This window comes from Somniosus microcephalus, unplaced genomic scaffold, assembly GCF_052327205.1.
Source record: "Somniosus microcephalus isolate GS21.2 unplaced genomic scaffold, FLI_Smic_1.0 unresolved_chr9, whole genome shotgun sequence".
Taxonomy (NCBI): domain Eukaryota; kingdom Metazoa; phylum Chordata; class Chondrichthyes; order Squaliformes; family Somniosidae; genus Somniosus; species Somniosus microcephalus.
In genome coordinates, this window is record NW_028225187.1 from 19126868 (window position 1) to 19152413 (window position 25546).

A 25546-nucleotide genomic window follows, 5' to 3' on the forward strand; every position below is an offset into this window, starting at 1 on the left:
CATAAGAACATAAGAACATAAGAAATAGGAGCAGGAGTAGGCCAATCGGCCCCTCGAGCCTGCTCCGCCATTCAATAAGATCATGGCTGATCTGATCCTAACCGCCAATCCACTATCACAGAACCATCTCCTGAATCTAACAGAATTAGACACACGAAATAGGAGCAGGATCAGGCTACACGGCCCCTGGGCCCGCTCCGCTACCCACAGGGCCATGACCGATCCGAACCTAGACTCCTGTCCAAATTCCTGCCCGCTCCCCGTAACCCTTAATTCCCTTTACTTCTAGGAAACTGTCTATTTCTGTTTTAAATTTATGTAATGATGTAGCTTCTACAGCTTTTTGGGGCAGCATATTCCATGGACCTACCACCCTCTGAGTGAAGTAGTTCCTCCTCATCTCAGTTTTGAAAGAGCAGCCCCTTATTCTAAGACTATGCCCCCTAGTTCTAGTTTCACCCATCATCGGGAACATCCTCCCCGCATCCACCCGATCCAACCCCTTCACAATCTTATATGTTTCAATAAGATCGCCTCTCATTCTTCTGAACTCCAATGAGTAGAGTCCCAATCTACTCAACCTCTCCTCATATGTCCATCCCCTCATCCCCGGGATTAACCGAGTGAACCTTCTTTGTACTGACTCGAGAGCAAGTATGTTCTTTTTTTAAGTATGGACACCAAAACTGTACGCAGTATTCCAGGTGCGGTCTCACCAATACCTTGTACAACTGAAGCAATACCTCCCTATTTTTATATTCTATCCCCCTAGCAATGAAAGCCAACATTCCATTGGCCTTCTTAATCACTTGCTGCACCTGCATACTAACCTTTTGAGTTTCGTGCACCAGGACCCCCAGATCCCTTTTTACTTCAGTACTTTCCAGTTTCTTGCCATTAAGATAATAACTTGCTCTACGATTTTTCCTGCCAAAGTGCATAACCTCACACTTTCCAGTATTGTATTCCATCTGCCAAATCTCTGCCCACTTACTTAGCCTGTCTATGTCCCCTTGCAGGTTTTTTATGTCCTCCTCACTCACTACTTTCCCTCCCATCTTAGTATCATCTGCAAACTTTGACAAAGGGTCACAGACCTGAAACGTTGGGGGCGTGATCTTGCCCTCGTCCTTCTAAGTGGTAGAGGTCGCGGGTTTGGAAGGTGCTGTTGAAGGAGCTTTGGCGAGTTGCTGCAGTGCATCTTGTAGATGGTACACACTGCAGCCACGGTGCGCCGGTGGTGGAGGGAGTGAATGTTGAAGGTGGTGGATGGAGTGCCAATCAAGCGGGCTGCTTTATCCTGAATGGTGTCGAGCTTCTTGAGTGTTGTTGGAGCTGCACTCATCCAGGCAAGTGGAGAGTATTCCATCACACTCCTGACTTGTGCCTTGTAGATGGTGGAAAGGCTTTGGGGAGTCAGGAGGTGAGACACGCGCCGCAGAATTCCCAGCCTCTGGCCTGCTCTTGTAGCCACAGTATTTATATGGCTGGTCCAGTTCAGTTTCTGATCAATGGTAACCCCCAGGATGTTGATAGTGGGGGATTCAGCGATGGTAATGCCATTGAATGTCAAGGGGAGATGATTAGAGTCTCGCTTGTTGGAGATGGTCATTGCCTGGCACTTGTGTGGTGCAAATGTTACTTGCCACTTGTCAGCCCAAGTCTGAATGTTGTCCAGGTCTTGCTGCATATGGACACGGACTGCGTCAGTATCTGACGAGTCTCGAATGGTGCTGAACAGTGTGCAATCATCAGCGAACATCCCCACTTCTGACCTTATGATGGAGGGAAGGTCATTGATGAAACAGCTGAAGACGGTTGGGCCTAGGACACTGCCCTGAGGAACTCCTGCAGTGATGTCATGTGATTGAGATGAATGACCTCCAACAACCACAGCCAACTTCCTTTGTGCTAGGTATGATTCCAACCAATGGAGAGTTTTGGGTCGATTGGGCTTATACTCGCTGGAGTTTAGAAGAATGAGAGGGGATCTCATTGAAACTTATAAAATTCTAACAGGACTAGACAGACTAGATGCAGGAAGGATGTTCCCGATGGTGGGGGAGTCCAGAACCAGGGGTCACAGTCTAAGGATAAAGGGGTAAGCCATTTAGGACAGAGATGAGGAGGAATTTCTTCACCCAGAGAGTGGTGAACCTGTGGAATTCTCTACCACAGAAGGCAGTTGAGGCCAATTCATTAAATATATTCAAGAAGGAGTTGGATATATTTCTTAAGGCTAAAGGGATCAAGGGATATGGGGAGAAGGCAGGGACAGGGTACTGAATTTGGATGATCAGCCATGATCTTGGTGAATGGCGGAGCAGGCTCCAGGGGCCGAATGGCCTACTCCTGCTCCTATCTTCTATGTTTCTATGTAACCCGCCTCCGTGCCATCTTGCCAGGAGGCGGGTAGCCGTCCCGCGCCGGGTCCCGTCTCCTGGAGGCGGGAAGGGGATTACAGCCACTTATCTGCCTGTTAGCAGGTAGTTAACGGGTAGATAAGAGGATTATCCCCATTTTACCCACATCGGTGCGGGCTTCCCAAAGGCTGCGAACCCCGCCAGGGTCAGCGAGGCGAGCAGTGGGTCTGCGGGGTCCAAAAGTGCGCTGTGGAGGTGAGTGATGGGTGCAAGTGTGGAGAGGCGAGTATGTGAGGTAGGTGGAAAGTGTTAGAAAAAGTTTACTTACCTTTGTTTCTTCCTGCAGGCTTCAATCGTTGGGGATGCGGAGAGTCTCGCACCTCACCGGCAGAGATGACAGATGGCCGCAGCATTCTCCAATGCAGCAGCCATCTCATTTCTGCTCAAAAAAGAGGTTTGATGAGTCTTCAATGCAAGAGCTCATCAAACCACAGAGAATGTCAGTGTTTGACAGCTTCACAGAGCTGTCAAACGATGACAATCCATCTGTCGAAAATTTTTGACAGATGAAACAGTCATACACTGACGTGCTCTGTAACCCGCTTCCCCTTAATTGGCCTGCTAAGCCCGCTGGGAGAGCGTAACAAGGTCAATCAAGGGAAAATAGCGTGGGTGGGCCAGAAGTCGATGGAGGCGGGACTAAAACCCGACAATTAGCAGTCCCGCCTCCAACTCGCCCCCAATGGCCCCGTTAACTCTATTTCTCTCTCCACTGACTTGCTGAGTGTCTCCGGCATTTCCTCTTTCAATTTCAGATTTCCAGCATTCGCAGTATTTTGCTTTTCCACATTAGTCCTGCTTGTTTGTAAGTGTTTGAACGTTTTGAACACCTTTCAAACTTTGCACATCATTCCTGTTGCTAACAATCCTAGCACGGAACAACTGAACCATTGCATGTACGTATATGTTGGTATGTAAATAAAGGGGGATATTTGGGGGGGGAGACAAGCCTAGCACAAAGGAAGATGGCTGTGGTGGTTGAAGGTCAATCATCACAGCCCCGGGACATCGCTGCAGGAGTTCCTCAGGACCGTGTCCTCGGCCCAAACATCTTCAGCTGCTTCATCAATGATCTTCCCTCCAACATAAGGTCAGAAGTGGGGATGTTCGCTGATGATTGCACAGTGTTCAGTGCCATTCACAACTCCTCAGATAATGAAGCAGTCCATGCCCGCATGCAACAAGACCTGGACGACGTTCAGGCTTGGGCTGATAAGTGGCAGGTAACATTCGCGCCACACAAGTGCCAGGCAATCAGTATCTCCAACAAGCGAGAGTCTAACCACTGCCCCTTGACATTCAACGGCATTACCATCGCCGAATGCCCCACCATCAACATCCTGGGGGTCACCATTGACCAGAAACTGAACTGGACCAGCCACATAAATACTGTGGCAACAAGAGCAGGTCAGAGGCTGGGTATTCTGCGGCGAGTGTCTCACCTCCTGACTCCCCAAAGCCTTTCCACCATCTACAAGGCACAAGTCAGGAGTGTGATGGAATACTCTCCACTGGCCTGGATGAGTGCAGCTCCAACAACACTCAAGAAGCTCGACACCATCCAGGACAAAGCAGCCCCACTTGATTGGCACCCCATCCACCACCTTAAACATTCACTCCCTCCACCACCGGCGCACCGTGGCTGCAGTGTGGACCATCTACAAGATGCACTGCAGCAACTCGCCAAGGCTTCTTCGGCAGCACCTCCCAAACCTGCGACCTCTTCAACCTAGAAGGACAAGGGCAGCAGGCGCATGGGAACACCACCACCTCCAAGTTCCCCTCCAAGTCACACACACCATCCTGACTTGGAAATATATCGGCCGTTCCTTCATCGTCGCTGAGTCCAAATCCTGGAACTCCCTCCCTAACAGCACTGTGGGAGCACCTTCACCACACGGACTGCAGCGGTTCAAGAAGGCGGCTCACCACCAACTTCTCAGGGGCAGCTAGGGATGGGCAATAAATGCTGGGCTTGCCACATCCCATAAACGAATAAAAAAAAGGGGAAAATTAGTGTGTGCTGCCATCTAATGTCAGATACGTGAAATCCAACCAGAGACGGCAAACTCATGATAAGGGGAGACTTCCAACAACTGGCATTAGGAACAGGAGGAGGCCCATTCAGTCCCCTCGAGCAAGTTACACAGGAACAGGAGGAAGCCCATTCAGCCCCTCGAGCCTGTTACACAGGAACAGGAGGAGGCCCATTCAGTCCCCTCGAGCAAGTTACACAGGAACAGGAGGAAGCCCATTCAGCCCCTCAAGCCTGTTACACAGGAACAGGAGGAGGCCCATTCAGCCCCTCGAGCCTGTTACACAGGAACAGGAGGAGGCCCATTCAGCCCCTCGAGCCTGTTACACAGGAACAGGAGGAGGCCCATTCAGCTCCTCGAGCCTGTTACACAGGAACAGGAGGAGGCCCATTCAGCCCCTCGAGCAAGTTACACAGGAACAGGAGGAAGCCCATTCAGCTCCTCGAGCCTGTTACACAGGAACAGGAGGAGGCCCATTCAGTCCCCTCGAGCAAGTTACACAGGAACAGGAGGAAGCCCATTCAGCTCCTCGAGCCTGTTACACAGGAACAGGTGGAGGCCCATTCAGCCCCTCGAGCAAGTTACACAGGAACAGGAGGAAGCCCATTCAGCTCCTCGAGCCTGTTACACAGGAACAGGAGGAGGCCCATTCAGTCCCCTCGAGCAAGTTACACAGGAACAGGAGGAAGCCCATTCAGCCCCTCGAGCCTGTTACACAGGAACAGGAGGAGGCCCATTCAGCCCCTCGAGCCTGTTACACAGGAACAGGAGGAGGCCCATTCAGCCCCTCGAGCCTGTTACACAGGAACAGGAGGAGGCCCATTCAGCCCCTCGAGCCTGTTACACAGGAACAGGAGGAGGCCCATTCACCCCCTCGAGCCTGTTACACAGGAACAGGAGAAGGCCCATTCAGCCCCCTCGAGCCTGTTACACAGGAACAGGAGGAAGCCCATTCAGCCCCCTCGAGCCTGTTACACAGGAACAGGAGGAAGCCCATTCAGCCCCTCGAGCCTGTTACACAGGAACAGGAGGAAGCCCATTCAGCCCCTCGAGCCTGTTACACAGGAACAGGAGGAGGCCCATTCGAATTCAAATTCAAATTCAAATCGCTTTATTGGCATGATAAGGTACATCTTATGTTGCCAAAGCATCGAAAAACATTTATGGTTGAACACATAAACGCAGATCTATCCATACAGTGTATAAACAGATATATCCCTGAGTGTATAAATATACATTCATATAATTTGTATATACTCTTTTCTTAGACGTAATGGTTGTCCCTCTGTTTATGGCAAGCTGTAACATAGTGTGCCGCTAGGGTTACACAATTTCTCTGTTCCCCTAGTAGGTATGGCACCCCCTCGAGCAAGTTACACAGGAACAGGAGGAGGCCCATTCAGCCCCCTCGAGCCTGTTACACAGGAACAGGAGGAGGCCCATTCGACCCCTCGAGCCTGTTACACAGGAACTGGAGGAGGCCCATTCGACCCCTCGAGCCTGTTACACAGGAACTGGAGGAGGCCCATGCAGCCCCTTGCACCTGTTACACATATGTAAGAGGTCACACAACACCAGGTTATAGTCCAACAGTTTTATTTGAAATCACAAGCTTTCGGACTACACAATAACATCAACAAGTTCCATCCCACCATCAAACTCACCATGGACTACTCCTCAGAATCGGTTTCATTCTTGGACACACGAATCTCCATCAAAGACGGACACCTCAGCACTTCACTCTACCGCAAGCCCACGGACAACCTCAGGATGCTCCACTTCTCCAGCTTCCACCCTAACCACGTTAAAGAAGCCTTCCCCTATGGACAAGCCCTGTGAATACACAGGATCTGCTCAGACGAGGAGGAACGCGATGGACACCTACAGACGCTGAAAGACGCCCTCGTAAGAACGGGATACGATGCTCAACTCGTCGATCGACAGTTCCGATGGGCCACAGCAAAAAATCGCACAGACCTCCTCAGAAGACAAACACGGGACACAACCAACAGAGTACCCTTCGCCGTCCAGTACTTCCCCGGAGCGGAGGAACTACGCCATGTTCTTCGCAGCCTTCAACATGTCATCGATGACGACGAACACCTCGCTAAGGCCATCCCCACGCCTCCACTACTCACCTTCAAACAGCCGCCTAACCTCAAACAGACCATCGTTCGCAGCAAATTACCCAGCTTTCAGGAGAACAGCGACCACGACACCACACAACCCTGCCACAGCAACCTCTGCAAGACATGCCAGATCATCAACACAGATACCATCATCACACGTGAGGACACCACCCACCAGGTACATGGTACATACTCATGTGACTCGGCCAATGTTGTCTACCTCATACGTTGCAGGAAAGGATGCCCCGGAGCATGGTACATCGGTGAGACCATGCAGACACTGCGACAACGGATGAACGGACACCGCGCAACAATCACCAGGCAGGAGTGTTCCCTCCCAGTTGGGGAACACTTCAGCAGTCAAGGACATTCAGCCTCCGATCTTCGGGTAAGCATTCTCCAAGGCGGCCTTCGAGACACACGACAACGCAAAATCGTCGAGCAGAAACTGATAGCCAAGTTCCGCACTCATGAGGACGGCCTCAACCGGGATCTTGGGTTCATGTCACGCTACATGTAACCCCACCAGACTCGAGTCGTCGTTGACTTGTTCTCTCTACACAGATGCGGCCGGACCTGCTGTGATTTCCAGCAAAAAAAATGTTTTTTTGTCTGTTTTTTGTTTTTCATACAGACCCCAGCATCTGCAACATTTGACCCCTTGTGACCCCACATCATTGTTCTTTGATGTAATGTTTTCCTGACTAACCTGTTTGGACACCATTCACACCTTTGATTGCTGTGATTATCTCTCTGCCGAGGTGTGATAAATGGCAGTTAGAAAGATTACCTGTAATCATCTGGCATTATTCTCTGACTATATAAGATGTGTCTTTATGCATCTCTCCACTTCACCCGACGAAGGAGCAGCGCTCCAAAAGCTTGTGATTTCAAATAAAACTGTTGGACTATAACCTGGTGTTGTGTGACTTCTTACATTTGTCCACCCCAGTCCAACACCGACATCTCCACACCACTGTGACACATAAACAGGAGGAAGCCCAATCAGCCCCCTCGAGCCTATTAAATAGGAACAGGAGGAGGCCCATTCAGAGCGGGGCAGTGGGGTTAGTTTGGGGATTGATACAGGGCTATGGGAAACGAGCGGGGCAGTGGGATTAGTTTGGGGATTTATACAGGGCTATGTGGAGAGAGCGGGGCAGTGGGAATAGTTTGGGGATTGATACAGGGCTATGGGGAGGGAGCGGGGCAGTGGGATTAGTTTGGGGATTGATACAGGGCTATGGGGAAAGAGCGGGGCAGTGTGATTAGTTTGGGGATTGAAACGGCTATGGGGAGAGAGCAGGGCAGTGGAATTAGTTTTGGGATTGATACAGGGCTATGGGGAGAGAGCGGGGCAGTGGGATTAGTTTGGGTTTGATACAGGGCTATGCGGAGAGAGCGGGGCAGTGGGATTAGTTTGGGTTTGATACAGGGCTATGGGGAGAGAGCGGGGCAGTGGGATTAGTTTGGGGATTGATACAGGGCTACGGGGAGAGAGCGGGGCAGTGGGATTAGTTTGGAGATTGATACAGGGCTATGGGGAGAGAGCGGGGCAGTGGGATTAGTTTGGGTTTGATACAGGGCTATGGGGCGAGAGCGGGGCAGTGGGATTAGTTTGGGTTTGATACAGGGCTATGGGGAGAGAGCGGGGCAGTGGGATTAGTTTGGGGATTGATACAGGGCTACGGGGAGAGAGCGGGGCAGTGGGATTAGTTTGGAGATTGATACAGGGCTATGGGGAGAGAGCGGGACAGTGGGATTAGTTTGGGGATTGATACAGGGCTATGGGGAGAGAGCGGGGCAGTGGGATTAGTTTGGGGATTGATACAGGGCTATGGGGAGAGAGCGGGGCAGTGGGATTAGTTTGGGGTTTGATACAGGGCTATGGGGAGAGAGCGGGCCAGTGGGATTAGTTTGGAGATTGATACAGGGCTATGGGGAGAGAGCAGGACAGTGGGATTAGTTTGGGGATTGATACAGGGCTATGGGGAGAGAGCGGGGCAGTGGGATTAGTTTGGGGATTGATACAGGGCTACAGGGAGAGAGCGGGGCAGTGGGATTAGTTTGGAGATTGATACAGGGCTATGGGGAGAGAGCGGGACAGTGGGATTAGTTTGGGGGTTGATACAGGGCTATGGGGAGAGAGCGGGGCAGTGGGATTAGTTTGGGGTTTGATACAGGGCTATGGGGAGAGAGCGGGGCAGTGGGATTAGTTTGGGGATTGATACAGGGCTACAGGGAGAGAGCGGGCCAGTGGGATTAGTTTGGAGATTGATACAGGGTTATGGGGAGAGAGTGGGGCAGTGGGATTAGTTGGGGATTGATACAAGGCTGTAGGGGGAGAGAGCGGGGCAGTGGGATCAATTCTGACTTGCTCCCACAAAGAGCCAGCACCGACTCGTTGGGCCGAACGGCCTCGCTTTGTGCTGTGAAACTGAAGCAAGAGGCAGTGCCAGAAACAAGAGACTGGTGAGGGGCTGCAGAATCGGTGCTTGTATTTTGTAGTTAAATATTACCCAAATGAAGATTCAATGATTTGCAACATTCCACCTGATCAAGGTTCATGTCTGTTCCATTAGCATTTTACTCAGAACGTTTTAAACACAGGTTTGCGATCTCAGGGAAGTACGTGAGAGGTTGATTTAAGCAGAGGTGAAACTGCAGACACTGTCACAAGCGGCGATGTGTTGGATATTCTGTTCTTTAGTATCCGCCAGCATTGATCCACACGTGTCACTCCCTGCAGACTGTAAATTAGAACAGAGGAAATAGGAGCAGGAGTCGGCCATTCGGCCCCTCGAGCCTGCTCCGCCAGTCAATGAGATCATGGCTGATCTTCGACCTCAACTCCACTTTCCCGCCCCGTCCCCGTATCCACACAAATCCCTCCATGGCCCTTGCCCCCTCCCTATCTCTGTAACCTCCTCCAGCCCTACAATTCTCATCCTCCTGTTCAAATCCCTCCATGGCCCCTCGCCCCCTCCCTATCTCTGTAACCTCCTCCAGTCCGACAATTCTCATCCTCCTGTTCAAATCCCTCCATGGCCCCTCGACCCTCACTATCTCTGTAACCTCCTCCAGCCCCTACAATTCTCATCCTCCTGTTCAAATCCCTCCATGGCCCCTCGCCCCCTCCCTATCTCTGTAACCTCCTCCAGCCCCTACAATTCTCATCCTTCTGTTCAAATCCCTCCCTGGCCCCTCGCCCCCTCCCTATCTCTGTAACCTCCTCCAGCCCCTACAATTCTCATCCTCCTGTTCAAATCCCTCCATGGCCCCTCACCCCCTCCCTATCTCTGTAACCTCCTCCAGCCCCTACAATTCTCATCCTCCTGTTCAAATCCCTCCATGGCCCCTCACACCCCTCCCTATCTCTGTAACCTCCTCCAGCCCTACAATTCTCATCCTTCTGTTCAAATCCCTCCCTGGCCCCTCGCCCCCTCCCTATCTCTGTAACCTCCTCCAGCCCCTACAATTCTCATCCTCCTGTTCAAATCCCTCCATGGCCCCTCACCCCCTCCCTATCTCTGTAACCTCCTCCAGCCCCTACAATTCTCATCCTCCTGTTCAAATCCCTCCATGACCCCTCGCCCCCTCCCTATCTCTGTAACCTCCTCCAGCCCTACAATTCTCATCCTCCTGTTCAAATCCCTCCATGGCCCTCGCCCCCTCCCTATCTCTGTAACCTCCTCCAGCCCTACAATTCTCATCCTCCTGTTCAAATCCCTCCATGGTCCCTTGCCCCCTCCCTATCTCTGTAACCTCCTCCAGTCCGACAATTCTCATCCTCCTGTTCAAATCCCTCCATGGCCCCTCGACCCTCACTATCTCTGTAACCTCCTCCAGCCCCTACAATTCTCATCCTCCTGTTCAAATCCCTCCATGGCCCCTCGCCCCCTCCCTATCTCTGTAACCTCCTCCAGCCCCTACAATTCTCATCCTTCTGTTCAAATCCCTCCCTGGCCCCTCGCCCCCTCCCTATCTCTGTAACCTCCTCCAGCCCCTACAATTCTCATCCTCCTGTTCAAATCCCTCCATGGCCCCTCACCCCCTCCCTATCTCTGTAACCTCCTCCAGCCCCTACAATTCTCATCCTCCTGTTCAAATCCCTCCATGGCCCCTCACACCCCTCCCTATCTCTGTAACCTCCTCCAGCCCTACAATTCTCATCCTTCTGTTCAAATCCCTCCCTGGCCCCTCGCCCCCTCCCTATCTCTGTAACCTCCTCCAGCCCCTACAATTCTCATCCTCCTGTTCAAATCCCTCCATGGCCCCTCACCCCCTCCCTATCTCTGTAACCTCCTCCAGCCCCTACAATTCTCATCCTCCTGTTCAAATCCCTCCATGACCCCTCGCCCCCTCCCTATCTCTGTAACCTCCTCCAGCCCCTACAATTCTCATTCTCCTGTTCAAATCCCTCCATGGCCCTCGCCCCCTCCCAATCTCTGTAACCTCCTCCAGCCCCTACAATTCTCATCCTCCTGTTCAAATCCCTCCATGGCCCCTCGCCCCCTCCCTATCTCTGTAACCTCCTCCAGCCCTACAATTCTCATCCTCCTGTTCAAATCCCTCCACGGCCCCTCGCCCCCTCCCTATCTCTGTAACCTCCTCCACCCCCCTACAATTCTCATCCTCCTGTTCAAATCCCTCCATGGCCCCTCGCCCCCTCCCTATCTCTGTAACCTCCTCCAGCCCTACAATTCTCATCCTCCTGTTCAAATCCCCCCATGGCCCTCGCCACCTCCCTATCTCTGTAACCTCCTCCAGCCCCTACAATTCTCATCCTCCTGTTCAAATCTCTCCATGGCCCTCGCCCCTCCCCATCTCTGTAACCTCCTCCAGCCCTACAATTCTCATCCTCCTGTTCAAATCCCTCCATGGCCCCTCGCCCCCTCCCTATCTCTGTAACCTCCTCCAGCCCTACAATTCTCATCCTCCTGTTCAAATCCCTCCATGGCCCTCGCCCCCTCCCTATCTCTGTAACCTCCTCCAGCCCCTACAATTCTCATCCTCCTGTTCAAATCCCTTCTTGGCCCCTCGCCCCCTCCCTATCTCTGTAACCTCCTCCAGCCCCTACAATTCTCATCCTCCTGTTCAAATCCCTCCATGGCCCTCGCCCCCTCCCTATCTCTGTAACCTCCTCCAGCCCCTACAATTCTCATCCTCCTGTTCAAATCCCTCCATGGCCCCTCGCCCCCTCCCTATCTCTGTAACATCCTCCAGCCCCTACAATTCTCAACCTCCTGTTCAAATCCCTCCATGGCCCCTCGCCCCCTCCCTATCTCTGTAACCTCCTCCAGCCCTACAATTCTCATCCTCCTGTTCAAATCCCTCCATGGCCCTCGCCCCCATCCCTATCTCTGTAACCTCCTCCAGCCCCCACAATTCTCATCCTCCTGTTCAAATCCCTCCATGGCCCTCGTCCCCTCCCTATCTCTGTAACCTCCTCCAGCCCCTACAATTCTCATCCTCCTGTTCAAATCTCTCCATGGCCCTCGCCCCCTCCCTATCTCTGTAACCTCCTCCAGCCCTACAATTTTCATCCTCCTGTTCAAATCTCTCCATGGCCCTCGCCCCCTCCCTATCTCTGTAACCTCCTCCAGCCCCTACAATTCTCATCCTCCTGTTCAAATCCCTCCATGGCCCCTTGCCCCCTCCCTATCTCTGTAACCTCCTCCAGCCCTACAATTCTCATCCTCCTGTTCAAATCTCTCCATGGCCCTCGCCCCCTCCCTATCTCTGTAACTTCCTCCAGCCCTACAATTCTCATCCTCCTGTTCAAATCCCTCCATGGCCCCTCGCCCCCTCCCTATCTCTGTAACCTCCTCCAGCCCCGACAATTCTCATCCTCCTGTTCAAATCCCTCACCTCTCTCCCCCTCTGTCTCTACCTCCCTCTCTCTTCCCTCCCTCTCCCTCATTACCTCCCTCACTCTCTCTCTCTCTCTCTGTCTGTCTCTTTCTCTCTTTGTCTCTCTCTCTGTCTCTCTCTCGCTCTGTCTCTCTCTCTCTCTCTCTCTCTCTGTCTCTCTCTCTGTCTCTCTTTGTCTCTCTCTCTCTCTCTCTGTCTCTCTCTCTCTGTCTCTCTCTCTCTCTCTGTCTCTCTCTCGCTCTCTCTCTGTCTCTCTGTCTCTCTCTGTCTCTCTCTCTCTGTCTCTCTCGCTCACTCTCTCTCTCTGTCTCTCTCTCTCCCTCTCTCTCTCTGTCTCTCTCTCTCTCTCAGTTCAGTTCAGTTCAAATGCTTTATTGGCATGAAAGTTTACAGAGAACCATATTGCCAAAGCTTACATAGCAAAAAGGTACAGTTTTTCCAACATTCTGTAGGTGTCAATCGATTTGACATTTGTTGGGTATATACAATATTATTTTTAAACAATATTAATTTTAATTTTAAACAGTCTTTCTACTTCATTTGGTACGTTCAATATTAATTTTAAACAGTCTTACTTTTAAACAGTCCTCAGGTTGTGTCTCTCTCGCTCTCTCTCTGTCTCTCTCTCTCTCTCTGTCTCTCTCTCTCTGTCTCTCTCGCTCACTCTCTCTCTCTGTCTCTCTCTCTCTGTCTCTCTCTCTCTGTCTCTCTCTCTCTCTCAATCCCTCAGGTGAATGTCCTGCTGGGCATGATTTCTCATTGAGAGGCTCAGTTCCAGTTCCTCTCACTCTGCAACGTGTTACCTGCCACCAATCATGGGGACTGCAATGCACCTTTCCACCTATCTCTCCCTCTCTCTGTCTGAACCTCCCCCCTGCGGAGCTGGTTCCGCGACAGTCCGTTGCCAGAAGCCATGGAGCTGGAGCTGCTCCCAAGCACCGTGCTACTGCTGCTCTGCCTGGGCTGGCTGCTTCTGCTGCTGTTGCCGGGGACATCACCCCAACACCAGAGGCTCCCCCCGGGGCCACCAGCGCTGCCGCTGCTGGGAAACTCACTGCAGCTGGACTGGCGGAATCTCCATCGCTCCCTGCTGCAGGTAGGAGAAGGGAGGGTGGGGCTGAGCGCGAAACAGGCCTTTGGGGTTAGATACCGAGTAAATCTACCTCCACACTGTCCCATCAAACACTCCCAGGCCAGGTACAGCACGGGGTTAGATACAGAATAAAGCTCCCTCTACACTGTCCCATCAAACACCCCCAGGGCAGGTACAGCACAGGGTTAGATACAGAGTAAAGCTCCTTCTACACTGTCCCATCAAACACTCCCAGGGCAGGTACAGCACGGGTTAGATACAGAGTAAAGCTCCCTCTACACTGTCCCATCAAACACTCCCACGGCAGGTACAGCACGGGGTTAGATACAGAGTAAAGCTCCCTCTATGCTGTCCCATCAAACACTCCCAGGGCAGGTACAGCACGGGTTAGATACAGAGTAAAGCTCCCTCTACACTGTCCCATCAAACACTCCCAGGGCAGGTACAGCATGGGGTTAGATACAGAGTAAAGCTCCCTCTGCACTGTCCCATCAAACACTCCCAGGGCAGGTACAGCATGGGGATAGATACAGAGTAAAGCTCCCTCTACACTGTCCCATCAAACACTCCCAGGGCAGGTACAGCACGGGGATAGATACAGAGTAAAGCTCCCTCTACACTGTCCCCATCAAACACTCCCAGGGCAGGTACAGCATGGGGTTAGATACAGAGTAAAGCTCCCTCTACACTGTCCCATCAAACACTCCCAGGGCAGGTACAGCATGGGGTTAGATACAGAGTAAAGCTCCCTCTTCACTGTCTCATCAAACACTTCCTAGGTCAGGTATGTTCTGTTCATTAATAAATAGACATTCTTATTATGAACACAGCTAGCTTTTGCTAGACACTTTTATTGAGCACATGTTGACTAGGTTCAGTATCTGTGGAGGCTTCCATCTTGACTGCTGCCTTGTGGGTAGCCTAGCCTCAAGGGTAATGTAGTCTTAATATAATATATAGCTGGGTAGTGTAGTCTTATACATACAGATACTAGCTGAAGTGCCCGGCGGTGCCGAGGCTTTTTCGAGGGCATGTTGTTGTTGGAAGAGAGAGAGAGAGAGCGACTGGGGGGAAGAGAGAGAGCGACTGGGGGGAAGAGAGAGCGCGACTGGGGGGAAGAGAGAGAGCGACCTGGGGGGAAGAGAGGGAGGGGAGGGGTGTGGGGAAGAGAGGGAGGGGAGGGGAGGGGGAGGGGAGGGAGGGGAGGGGGAGGGGAAGGGAGGGCGGGGGGGGGAGGGGAGGAGGGGGGAGGGGGAGGGCGGGGAAGGGAGGGAGGGGGGAGGGCGGGGAAGGGAGGGCGGGGGAGGGGAGGGGGGGAAGGAAGGGAGGGGAGGGGGGGAAGGGAGGGCAGGGGAGGGGAAGGGAGGGTGGGGGGTGAGGGGAGGGGAGGGAGGGGAAGGGAGGGCGGGGAAGGAGAGGGCGGGAGGAGGGGGAGGGAGGGCGGGGGGGGAGGAAGGGAGGGAGGGGGGAAGGGAGGGCAAGGGGGGAAGGGCGGGGGGGATGGAGGGAGGGAGGGGGAGGGAGGGCGGCGGGCGCCCCCCCGAGGGTCGCGACCCCCCCCCCGGAGGTGAAGACCGCCGATTGCGCGCGCAGCAGGAGCTGAGACGCGGCGTCTCTCTCGGCCGGCGGGCCCGGTTGCCAGGGCAACCGTGACGCTGACCAAGCCAGAGAGAGAGACGCCGCGTTTCAGCTGCTCCTGCTGCGCGCGCGGCCCCCCCCTCCCCCCGAGGTGAAGACCGCCGATTGCGCCCGTTGCCAGGGTAACGCTGGACGCTCAGTAAGCCCCCGGCAGAGAGAGACGTCTCAGCTCCTGCTGCGCGCTCACCCTAGCGGCGCTGGGCTGAGGGCTCGGCCCTCCAGCCTTCGAGTGGGGCCGGGAGGTGCCTAGCTCGGGCGTGGGTGCGGAGGAGACGCCGAGGCCTCTAGGCCTACCGGGAAAAACGGGGAAAGGTAGGAAAATTAATGAGATTAGATAAGTTAATTACTTTCTAAATCATTTTTTTTTTAAACAATATGTGTTTTAAAAGCAACGTTTTTTTTTAAGACGCAGAAAGCGGGAAAAAGAAAGGAAAAGTTTGGAATCAAGATGGCGGCGACTCACCTCGGTTCAGAACGATAAAGCCCGGCCACACGCGCACCGATTGGCCCGGCGGCACACGCCAGCAACCCGGCGTACGATTGGTCGAGCTCGAGGTCACTCTGTCGCTAATGAGCGGATAATGAGATGCTAATGAGCGGAATGTTGAAGGTTTTTGGGATACCGCGGGCGCAATTTTAGCCCGGCCGAAACGTAAATACGCTTAAAACCGTCTCGGAAGCGTAAGCTTTCTTTGGAGGTAACGCGCGCGTAGGTACGCCCTGTAACTTTCGAGTGCATACCCGCAACGCACACGCAATGACAGACAGATAGACAGATAGACAGAATGACAGAAGTACCGATTTATATATATAGATACAGCTCTCCTGCTCCACCTAGTGTCCACCACAGAATGACATGTTATTGATCACTACATCCTCCTTTCTTTGAGGTTTAACAAAATCAATATCAATCAACTTTCAAAGAAAACAATAAAGATAATATCAGTAACACTTTTGTTAGTGCTCTATAAACATAAACATTTTCAAAACAGTCAACACATTTTCAAAGCTTTACATTGTACTCAAAGATTAAGTCTATCAGGCTCTTTTATTTCACGTGTGGATCTTCTCAACACGGGTAAGTCTGATGTGTCTTCATGAGATTGTTCTGGCGGTGAATGACAAGATGCAGTTGCAGCATTGTCATCAATCTGCTCTTGTATAGATTGAGGTCTCCTTGCAATCTTTGCTTGGAGAGGGTTTCAGTGTTTCCTTCACTCTTCATGCCATAACTCTCAATGTAGTCAATGCACTCTCGAAAAACTGCTGGCAGCTGGATCCCATCATACAGCATAGTCCTCTCAGCAGCCTCGGCTAATGGAACACCAAAGATTGGCCTGAGGGAAGAAGGAGTATCCACCAGAACTGCTTCCTGCTCTGGTGCAGGCTTCTTCTTTTTCTTTTTCTCTTTCCACTGCTTAACAACATCTGCTGCGGTTATATCTTTGGACTTTTTCTCCTTGTGTTTTTCCTCTTTGTGCTTTTCTTCCTTTGGCTTCTCTTTGACCTTAAAGTCTTTTTCTTTCTTCTTGGAGAAACTAGGCTTTTTGAAGACATGGATACCCTTTGGCCTTTTCATCCTTGATGGGCTCTCTGCTTCATCACCTGAGTCATCTGGTCTGCTTATGGCACAGTTTATACGGTAGACTCTCTTGACCAGTTCTAAGTCTTCACAAGCTTTGTCACCTAGTATCGAATCAAGTCTTTCAGCCACAACAGAAAACATGAGATGATGCACTTTGTCTTTGACTGTCACTTTAAGTCTGCATACACCTAAGCTATCTATTTTCTGTCCATTATAGCTCTTCAGTAGTACTGACTTTTTCTATATTTTGGGCTTTTCTTTCATATTTTTTATGTCACTCATACTGATTAAGTTTGCTTTTGCCCCAGTATCCAGTTTCAATGCAACTAATGCTCCATTTATCTGCAGTGGGATCATCCATTTGTCCACTTTTACTGCATTGACTTTATGTTCAGCATTGTCTATTTCTGAGGGCTGCACATTTTCTGTATCTTTTTTGATATCGTCACATGACACCATTCCTACAAAAAATGTCTCACTTAAATCAGTGTCCTCAATCACATTAACTCGTTGCCCTTTCGTCATTTTTACTTTTGAAAAGCATTGTTTGGCAAAGTGATTCTTTCCATTACACTTTGTGCACATTTTTCCAAACGCTGGGCATTGTCTTAACTGGTGTTTGTAACCACAGCGTTTACAATTAAAAATTTCATCCTCCGATTGCTTTTCATTTCTGTTCTGCCCATGTTTCTTCCCCTTATAGGACACAGCACCGACAGCAGCATTTTCACTCATTACAATCGCATCATTATTGATTTCACTGAAAGTCTGTGCATGCTTTCGAGCTAGCTCGCTGGCTTGGCATATTTTCACCACATTTTCCAAATTTAGTTCGGTTTCTCTCAACAGACGTTCCCTGACTTTTTTATCATGAATACTAAACACAATCTGGTCACGAATCATGGATGCTTTGAGCTCAGAGAAATTACATGTCTGTGCTTTCAGTTTCAGATCAGTTATAAAGCTAACAAAAGTCTCATTTTGTTGCTGTGTCCGAGAACGGAAGATGTATCTTTCATAGGTCTCATTCTTTTTGGGAGAGCAATGTGCATCAAATTTCTGTAGCACATCTTCTAATTTGTCTCTGTTCTCCTCTGGATTAAATACAAATGTATTAAATACCTCTATCGCCTGTGGGCCTGCAACCGTAAGCAGCAACGCTATCTTCCTTGCATCTGGCTTCGTACCGAATCCGATGGCTGCAATGTAGAGTTCGAATTGCTGTTTAAAAGTCTGCCAATTGTAGTCGATTTTTTCTGTGAGATTCAAACGCTCTGGTGGCTTCAAATTCTCCATGTCGCTTTTCACAATTTTCAGCAGATCTTCACCACCCTGGTACCATCTTATGTTCATTAATTAATAGACATTCTTATTATGAACACAGCTAGCTTTTGCTAGACACTTTTATTGAGCACATGTGGACTAGGTTCAGTATCTGTGGAGGCTTCCATCTTGACTGCTGCCTTGTGGGTAGCCTAGCCTCATGGGTAATGTAGTCTTATTCTATATATATAATAAAAAGGATACATCTGTCTGTCTGTCATTCCGTCTGTCTGTATTGAATAAACTCAAAAGTTATAGAGCGTACCTACACGTGTGTTACATCGAAAGAAAGCTGATGATTCCAGAACCGTCCTAAGTGTATTTACGTTTCGGCCGGACAAAAATTGCGCCCGCAGTATCCAAAAAACGTTCAACATTCCGCTCATTATCCGCTCATTAGCATCGAGTGACGTCGAGGTCGACCAATCGTACGGCGGGTTCCTGGTGCGTGCGGGCGGGCCCTCCTACGGTCGAGTGACGGGGCGATTGACCAATCCTACGCTTCGGTGACCTGACGGTCCACCAATCGGTGCGTGTGTGGGCGGGCCTTATCGTTCTGAACCGAGGTGAGTCGCCGCCATCTTGATTCCAAACTTTTCATTTCTTATCCCCGCTTTCTGCGCCTTTAAAAAAAAAGTTCCTTTGAAAACAGAAATTCTTTTTAAAAAAAGTTAATTATTTTCAGAAATTGTTTTAAAAAAAAGTTAATTACTTTCTAAATCTTTTATCTAATCTCATTAATTTTCCTACCTTTCCCCATTTTTGCAGGTAGGCCTCTAAGCCTGGGCGTCTGTTGCCAGCCATGCTGGACCCTAGGCAATTGTTTTGTGGCAAGCTCCTCCCACCCCTCACCCACCCCCCTTCGGTCTCCCCCGTCATGTGATGGTTGACCAATCCTATGGCGTGTGTGGGCGGGGCCTGATGCTTAATAAGACAGAATAAATAAAAATTTCCTCGTGACGCCATCTTTGATCATGGCGGAACTTCAATGTGGGCCCGAACAGCGCCATCTTTAGTCTGGGCTGCCCGGTTTCTTCCTCCTTCCCTCTCTCCTTCCCCCTCCCTCCCTCTCTCTCCCCCCCTCTCTCCCCTCCCTCTCTCTCCCCTCCCTCTCCCTCCCCCCTCTCTCCCTGCCCCCCTCTTCCCTGCCCCCCTCTTCCCTGCCCCCCTCCCTTCCCCCTCTCCCTCCCTCCCTCTCTCCCTCCCCCCTCCCTCCCCCCTTCCTCCCCTCCCCTTCCTCCCCCTCCCCACCTCCCCTTTCCCCCCTCCCCTTCCTCCTCCCCTCCCCTTCCTCCCCCCTCCCCTCCCCTTTCCCCCCTCCCCTTTCCACCCCCTCCCCTTTCCCCCCCTCCCCTCCCCTTCCCCCTCCCCTCCCCTTCCCCCCTCCCCTTTCCCCCTCCCCTTTCCCCCCCTCCCCTTTCCCCCCCTCCCCTTTCCCCCCTCCCCTTTCCCCCCTCCCTCCCCTTTCCCCCCACTTCTCCACCCCCTTCTCCCCTTTCCTCCCCCCCTTTCCCCCCCTTCCCCCTTCCTTTCCCCTTCCCTTCCCCCCCTTCCCTCCACCCCCCCTTCCCTTCACCCCCCTTCCCTTCCCCCCTTCCCTTCCCCCTTCCCTTCCTCCCTCTTCCCTCCCCCTCCCCCTTCCCTTCCCCCCTTCCCTTCCCCCTTCCCTTCCCCCCTTCCCTTCCCCCCGCCCTTCCCTTCCCCCCTTCCCTTCCCTACCCCCCCTTCCCTTCCCTTCCCCCTTCCCTTCCGCCCCCTTCCCTTCCCCCCCTTCCCCCCAGTCACGCTCTCTCTCTTCCCCCAGTCACTCTCTCTCTTCCCCCCAGTCGCTCTCTCTCTTCCCCCCAGTCGCTCTCTCTCTTCCCCCCAGTCGCGCTCTCTCTCTCGCTCTTCCAACAACAACATGCCCTCGAAAAAGCCTCGGCACCGCCGGGCACTCCAGCAAGTATATATATATATCTTTCTATCTATATTTATACATATAAAAGGATACATCTGTCTGTCTGTCATTCCGTCTGTCTGTCTGTATTGTATAAACTCGAAAGTTATAGAGCGTACCTACACGTGTGTTACATCGAAAGAAAGCTTACGATTCCAGAACTGTCATAAGCGTATTTACGTTTCAGCGAGACAAAAGTTGCGCCCGCAGTATCCAAAAAACATTCAACATTCTGCTCATTATCCGCTCATTAGCATCGAGTGACGTCGAGGTCGACCAAGCGTACGGTCGAGCGACCCGATGGTCGACCAATCGCTGCATGGCAGGGGCGGGTTCCTGGCGCTTGCGGGCGAGCCCTCCTAGAGTCGAGTGACGGGACGATTGACCAATCCTACGCTTCGGTGACCTGACGGTCGACCAATCGGAGCGTGTGTGGGCGGGCCTTATCGTTCTGAACCGAGGTGAGTCGCCGCCATTTTGATTCCAAACTTTTCATTTCTTTTTCCCGCTTTCTGTGTCTTTAAAAAAAAAGTTGCTTTTAAAACACATAGGCCTAGAAATTCAGTTGCTTGCGCCACCAGTTTGCGCCCAAAGAGGCCACTCAGAGGCTTTAGCGCCACTGGCCACAACCACCGCGATATTTAGCGGGGCGCTAATGGCGGCGTTAGCCTGTAGTGCTGCGCCGCCACCGATGACGTCATCGGTGTGCGCAGCGCCCCGCTACCACCCCGACCGCCATATTAGGTCGCGCCCGCCTCTTCAGCGCCGGCTGCAAATAGCGACCGGTACACAGGGGCCAACCTGTGGCGGTAGTGGAGCGAGTTAAGGTGGAGGTGCGGCCGGCCGCTTTTTCGGCGGCCGCCTGCCCGCACCGCCGTCCCCGGCCTCCTACAGCCCCCCCCCCACCGCGGCATTGCCGGCTGTTTCCCGAGAGCCCGGCACTTCTCCTTGGTGCCGGGCTCATTTGCCGGCACTCGCGAGCGGGGATCGCGCTGTTGCAGGCACCTCCCCCTTAACAGTGGGAGGAAGGCCTGCAGTACCGCTGCATGCCGTGCCGTAGCGGGTGGCGCTGCGGCACTTTGCGCGCCGATATTCAGTTTCAGCGCCCCAAGCGGGGCGCCTCGTTTAGCGGCCGGCTTCCATTTGGGGCGCAGAAACTGAATATCCCGATGGCGCAAGTGGCTCCGCGCGCAGCGGTAATTCCAGCGCCCAGGCGAGCTTGGCGCCCCAAACTGAATTTTTAGCCCATATTGTTTTTAAAAAAAGTTAATTACTTTCTAAATCTTTTATCTAATCTCATTAATTTTCCTACCTTTCCCCATTTTCGCAGGTAGGCCTCGAAGCCTGGGCGTCTGTTGCCAGCCATGCTGGACCCTAGGCAATTGTTTTGTGGCAAGCTCCTCCCACCCCTCACCCCCCCACCCACCCCCGCTGGGCCCGATTCCGAACCAGCGGCCAGCCATTTTGGTAAAGGCTGGCTGGGCTCACTGCAACCTCCTCGCGCTTCATTCAGGGGGGGGGCGGCGGGGCTCGGGAGGGGAGGGGGAGTGGAGAGGGTTACCCCGGCAACCGGGCTCGCCAGCCGCAATCGGCCGCTCAGGCCCACGCCCGGAGATCGGGAGGCGGAGAGGGGAGGAGGGTTACCAAGGCAACCGGGCCCGGCCAGCCACAATCGGCCGTCTCAGGCCCAGGCCCGGAGATCGGGAGGCGGAGAGGGGAGGAGGGTTACCAAGGCAACCGGGCCCGGCCAGCCGCAATCGGCCGTCTCAGGCCCAGGCCCGGAGATCGGGAGGCGGAGAGGGGAGGAGGGTTACCAAGGCAACCGGGCCCGGCCAGCCGCAATCAGCCATCTCAGGCCCAGGCCCGGAGATCGGGAGGCAGAGAGGGGAGGAGGGTTACCAAGGCAACCGGGCCCGGCCAGCCGCAATCGGCCGTCTCAGGCCCGGTCTCGGGAGGGCGGGGCTCGGGCTCACCGGGGCGCTGCGCTCGGCATGTCAGTGCGTGGGGCGGCACAGAGCTCAGCGGAGCCATCGCCGGCAGTGGGGAGAGGCTCTGCTGGCTCCCCCACTCCCTTTCTCCCCCCCCTCCTTCCCCCACCTCCTCCACCCCTCCCCTCTCCCCCACCCCTCCCCTCTCCCCCACCCCCTCCCCTCCCCTCTCCCCCTCCCCTCCTCTCCCACTCCCCCCTCCCCCCCCTTCCCTTCCCTCCCTCCCCTCCCCCCCTTCCTCCCCCCTTCCACCCTCCCTTCCTCCCCACCCTCCTCCTCCCCTCCTCCCTCCTCCCCCTCCTCCCCCCTCCCCTCCTTTCCCCTTCCTCCCACCTCCCCTTCCCCCCTCCCCCCCCAGTCGCGCTCTCTCTCCCCCTTCCCCTTCCCCCTCCCCCCCTCCTTCCCCCCCTTCCCCCCTCCTTCCCCCCTCCCCCTTCACCCCCTTCCCTCCTCCTCTCCCCCGCTCCTTCCCCCCACCTTGCCCCCCTCCTTCCCCCTCCTTCCCCCCCCTCCTTCCCCCCTTCCCAGTCGCTCTCTCTCTTCCCCCCCAGTCGCTCTCTCTCTTCCCCCCCCGTCGCTCTCTCTCTTCCCCCCCAGTCGCTCTCTCTCTTCCCCCCCAGTCGCTCTCTCTCTTCCCCCCCAGTCGCTCCCTCTCTTTCCCCCCAGTCGCTCTCTCTCTTCCAACAACAACATGCCCTCGAAAAAGCCTCGGCACCACCGGGCACTCCAGCAAGTATAATATATAGCTGGGTAGTGTAGTCTTACACATACAGCTATATACAGCTCTCCTGCTCCACCTAGTGTCCACCACAGAATGACATGTTATTGATCACTACAAGGTACAGCACGGGGTTAGATACAGAGCAAAGCTCCCTCTTCACTGTCTCATCAAACACTCCCATGGCAGGTACAGCACGGGGTTAGATACAGAGTAAAGCTCCCTCTACACTGTCCCATCAAACACTCCCAGGGCAGGGACAGCACGGGTTAGATACAGAGTAAAGCTCCCTTTACACTGTCCCATCAAACACTCCCAGGGCAGGTACAGCATGAGTTAGATAGCGAGTAAAGCTCCCCATACACTGTCCCATCAAACACTCCCAGGGCAGGTACAGCACGGGTTAGATACAAAGTAAAACTCCCTCTACACTGTCCCATCAAACACTCCCAGGGCAGGTACAGCACAGGGTTAGATACAGAGTAAAGCTCCCTCTACATTGTCCCATCAAACGCACCCAGGGCAGGTACAGCACGGGTTAGATACAGAGTAAAGCTCCCTCTACACTGTCCCATCAAACACTCCCAGGGCAGGTACAGCACAGGGTTAGATACAGAGTAAAGCTCCCTCTACACTGTCCCCATCAAACACTCCCAGGGCAGGTACAGCACGGGGTTAGATACAGAATAAAGCTCTCTCTACACTGTCCCATCAAACACTCCCAGGGCAGGTACAGCATGGGGTTAGATACAGAGTAAAGCTCCCCCTACACTGTCCCATCAAACACTCCCAGGGCAGGTACTGCACGGGTTAGATACAGGGTAAAGCTCCCTCTACACTGTCCCATCAAACACTCCCAGGGCAGGTACAGCACGGGGTTAGATACAGAGTAAAGCTCCCTCTACACTGTCCCATCAAACACTCCCAGGGCAGGTACAGCACGGGGTTAGATACAGAGTAAAGCTCCCTCTACACTGTCCCATCAAACACTCCCAGGGCAGGTACAGCACGGGGTTAGATACAGAGTAAAGCTCCCTCTACACTGTCCCATCAAACACTCCCAGGGCAGGTACAACACGTGTTAGATACAGAGTAAAGCTCCCTCTACACTCTCCCATAAAACACTCCCAGGGCAGGTACAGCACGGGTTAGATACAGAGTAAAGCTCCCTCTACACTGTCCCATCAAACACTCCCAGGGCAGGTACAGCATGGGTTAGATACAGAGTAAAGCTCCCTCTACACTGTCCCATCAAACACTCCCAGGGCAGGTACAGCACAGGTTAGATACAGAGTAAAGCTCCCTCTACACTGTCCCATGAAACACTCCCAGGGCAGGTACAGCACGTGTTAGATACAGAGTAAAGCTCCCTCTGCACTGTCCCATCAAACACTCCCAGGGCAGGTACAGCATGGGGTTAGATACAGAGTAAAGCTCCCTCTACACTGTCCCATCAAACACTCCCAGGGCAGGTACAGCACGGGGTTACACACCGAGTAAAGCTCCCTCTACACTGTCCCATCAAACACTCCCAGGGCAGGTACAGCACGGGGTTAGATACAGAGTAAAGCTCCCTCTACACTGTCCCATCAAACACTCCCAGGACAGGTACAGCATGGGGTTAATTACAGAGTAAAGCTTCCTCTACACTGTCCCATCAAACACTCCCAGGGCAGGTACAGCACGGGGTTAGATACAGAGTAAAGCTCTCTCTACACTGTCCCATCAAACACTCCCAGGGCAGGTACAGCACGGGGTTAGATACAGAGTAAAGCTCCCTCTACACTGTCCCATCAAACACTCCAGGGCAGGTACAGCACAGGGTTAGATACAAAGTAAAGCTCCCTCTGCACTGTCCTATCAAACACTCCCAGGGCAGGTACAGCACGGGGTTAGATACAGAGTAAAGCTCCCTCTACACTGTCCCATCAAACACTCCCAGGGCAGGTACAGCACGGGGTTACACACCGAGTAAATCTCCCTCTACACTGTCCCATCAAACACTCCCAGGGCAGGTACAGTACAGGGTTAGATACAGAGTAAAGCTTCCTCTACACTGTCCCATCAAACACTCCCAGGGCAGGCACAGTACGGGGTTAGATAGAGAGTAAACCTTCCAGTATACAACACCAGCTCGCACGGGCTGACCCTTTGACCCTGTCTATTTGCCACTCCTGCAGTTGAGCGAGAAGCACGGGCCGGTCTTCACCGTGTGGTTTGGCCGGCGGCCGGCCGTCATCCTCCAGGGTTACGCGGTGCTGCGGGAGGCGTTTCTGGAGCGTGCCAACAGCTTCGGAGGGCGCGCGCGCCTGGAGGCCAACGCGCATTGGACGGAGACCTACGGTGAGTTCAGGGGTCGTGGGACCGGAGTGTGGGGGGGTTCTGCGTGGTTGTCCCATCTGCCTCAAAGTACGCGGGCGGGCTCCTTTCAGGCCTTTACGAAACCCCTGAGGCCCCATTATTGCCGACAAGATCATGGTGAGATATAGTCGTCGTTGCTGTGTTGGCCGAAATGGCGGCTCTTCGAGCACATCTCACTATCAGCTAGGGCCGGTAACCGTATATTTGGGCGGTGTTGGCTCGAAGGACGAAGGTTGGGTCCCAGAACTCTCCCGGTCGCGGGATCTTCAACATCCACCTGTGAGGGCAGACGGGGCCTCGGTTTAATGTCTCATCCCGAAAGACGACCCCTCCGACAGTGCAGCACTCCCTCAGTACTGGCACTGGGGAGTGTGGGCCTGGATTATGGGGCTCGAGTCCTAGAGTATATACATCCACCTCCGACAGTGCAGCGCTCCCT

General features: G+C 53.2%; 1 protein-coding gene across 1 annotated transcript in view; it reads left to right on the forward strand.

Annotated features, from left to right (window-relative positions):
- The first annotated feature begins 13345 nt into the window (after positions 1-13345).
- The window catches only part of LOC147084860 (cytochrome P450 2B9-like), a 98002-nt gene continuing 85801 nt past the window's right edge, over positions 13346-25546 (forward strand). Inside the window, exons 1-2 of the mRNA XM_085979568.1 lie at positions 13346-13558; positions 24927-25089. Coding sequence (XP_085835694.1) covers positions 13376-13558; positions 24927-25089 — 346 coding nt within the window. The 5' untranslated portion in view covers positions 13346-13375. The remainder of the gene's footprint in view (positions 13559-24926; positions 25090-25546) is intronic.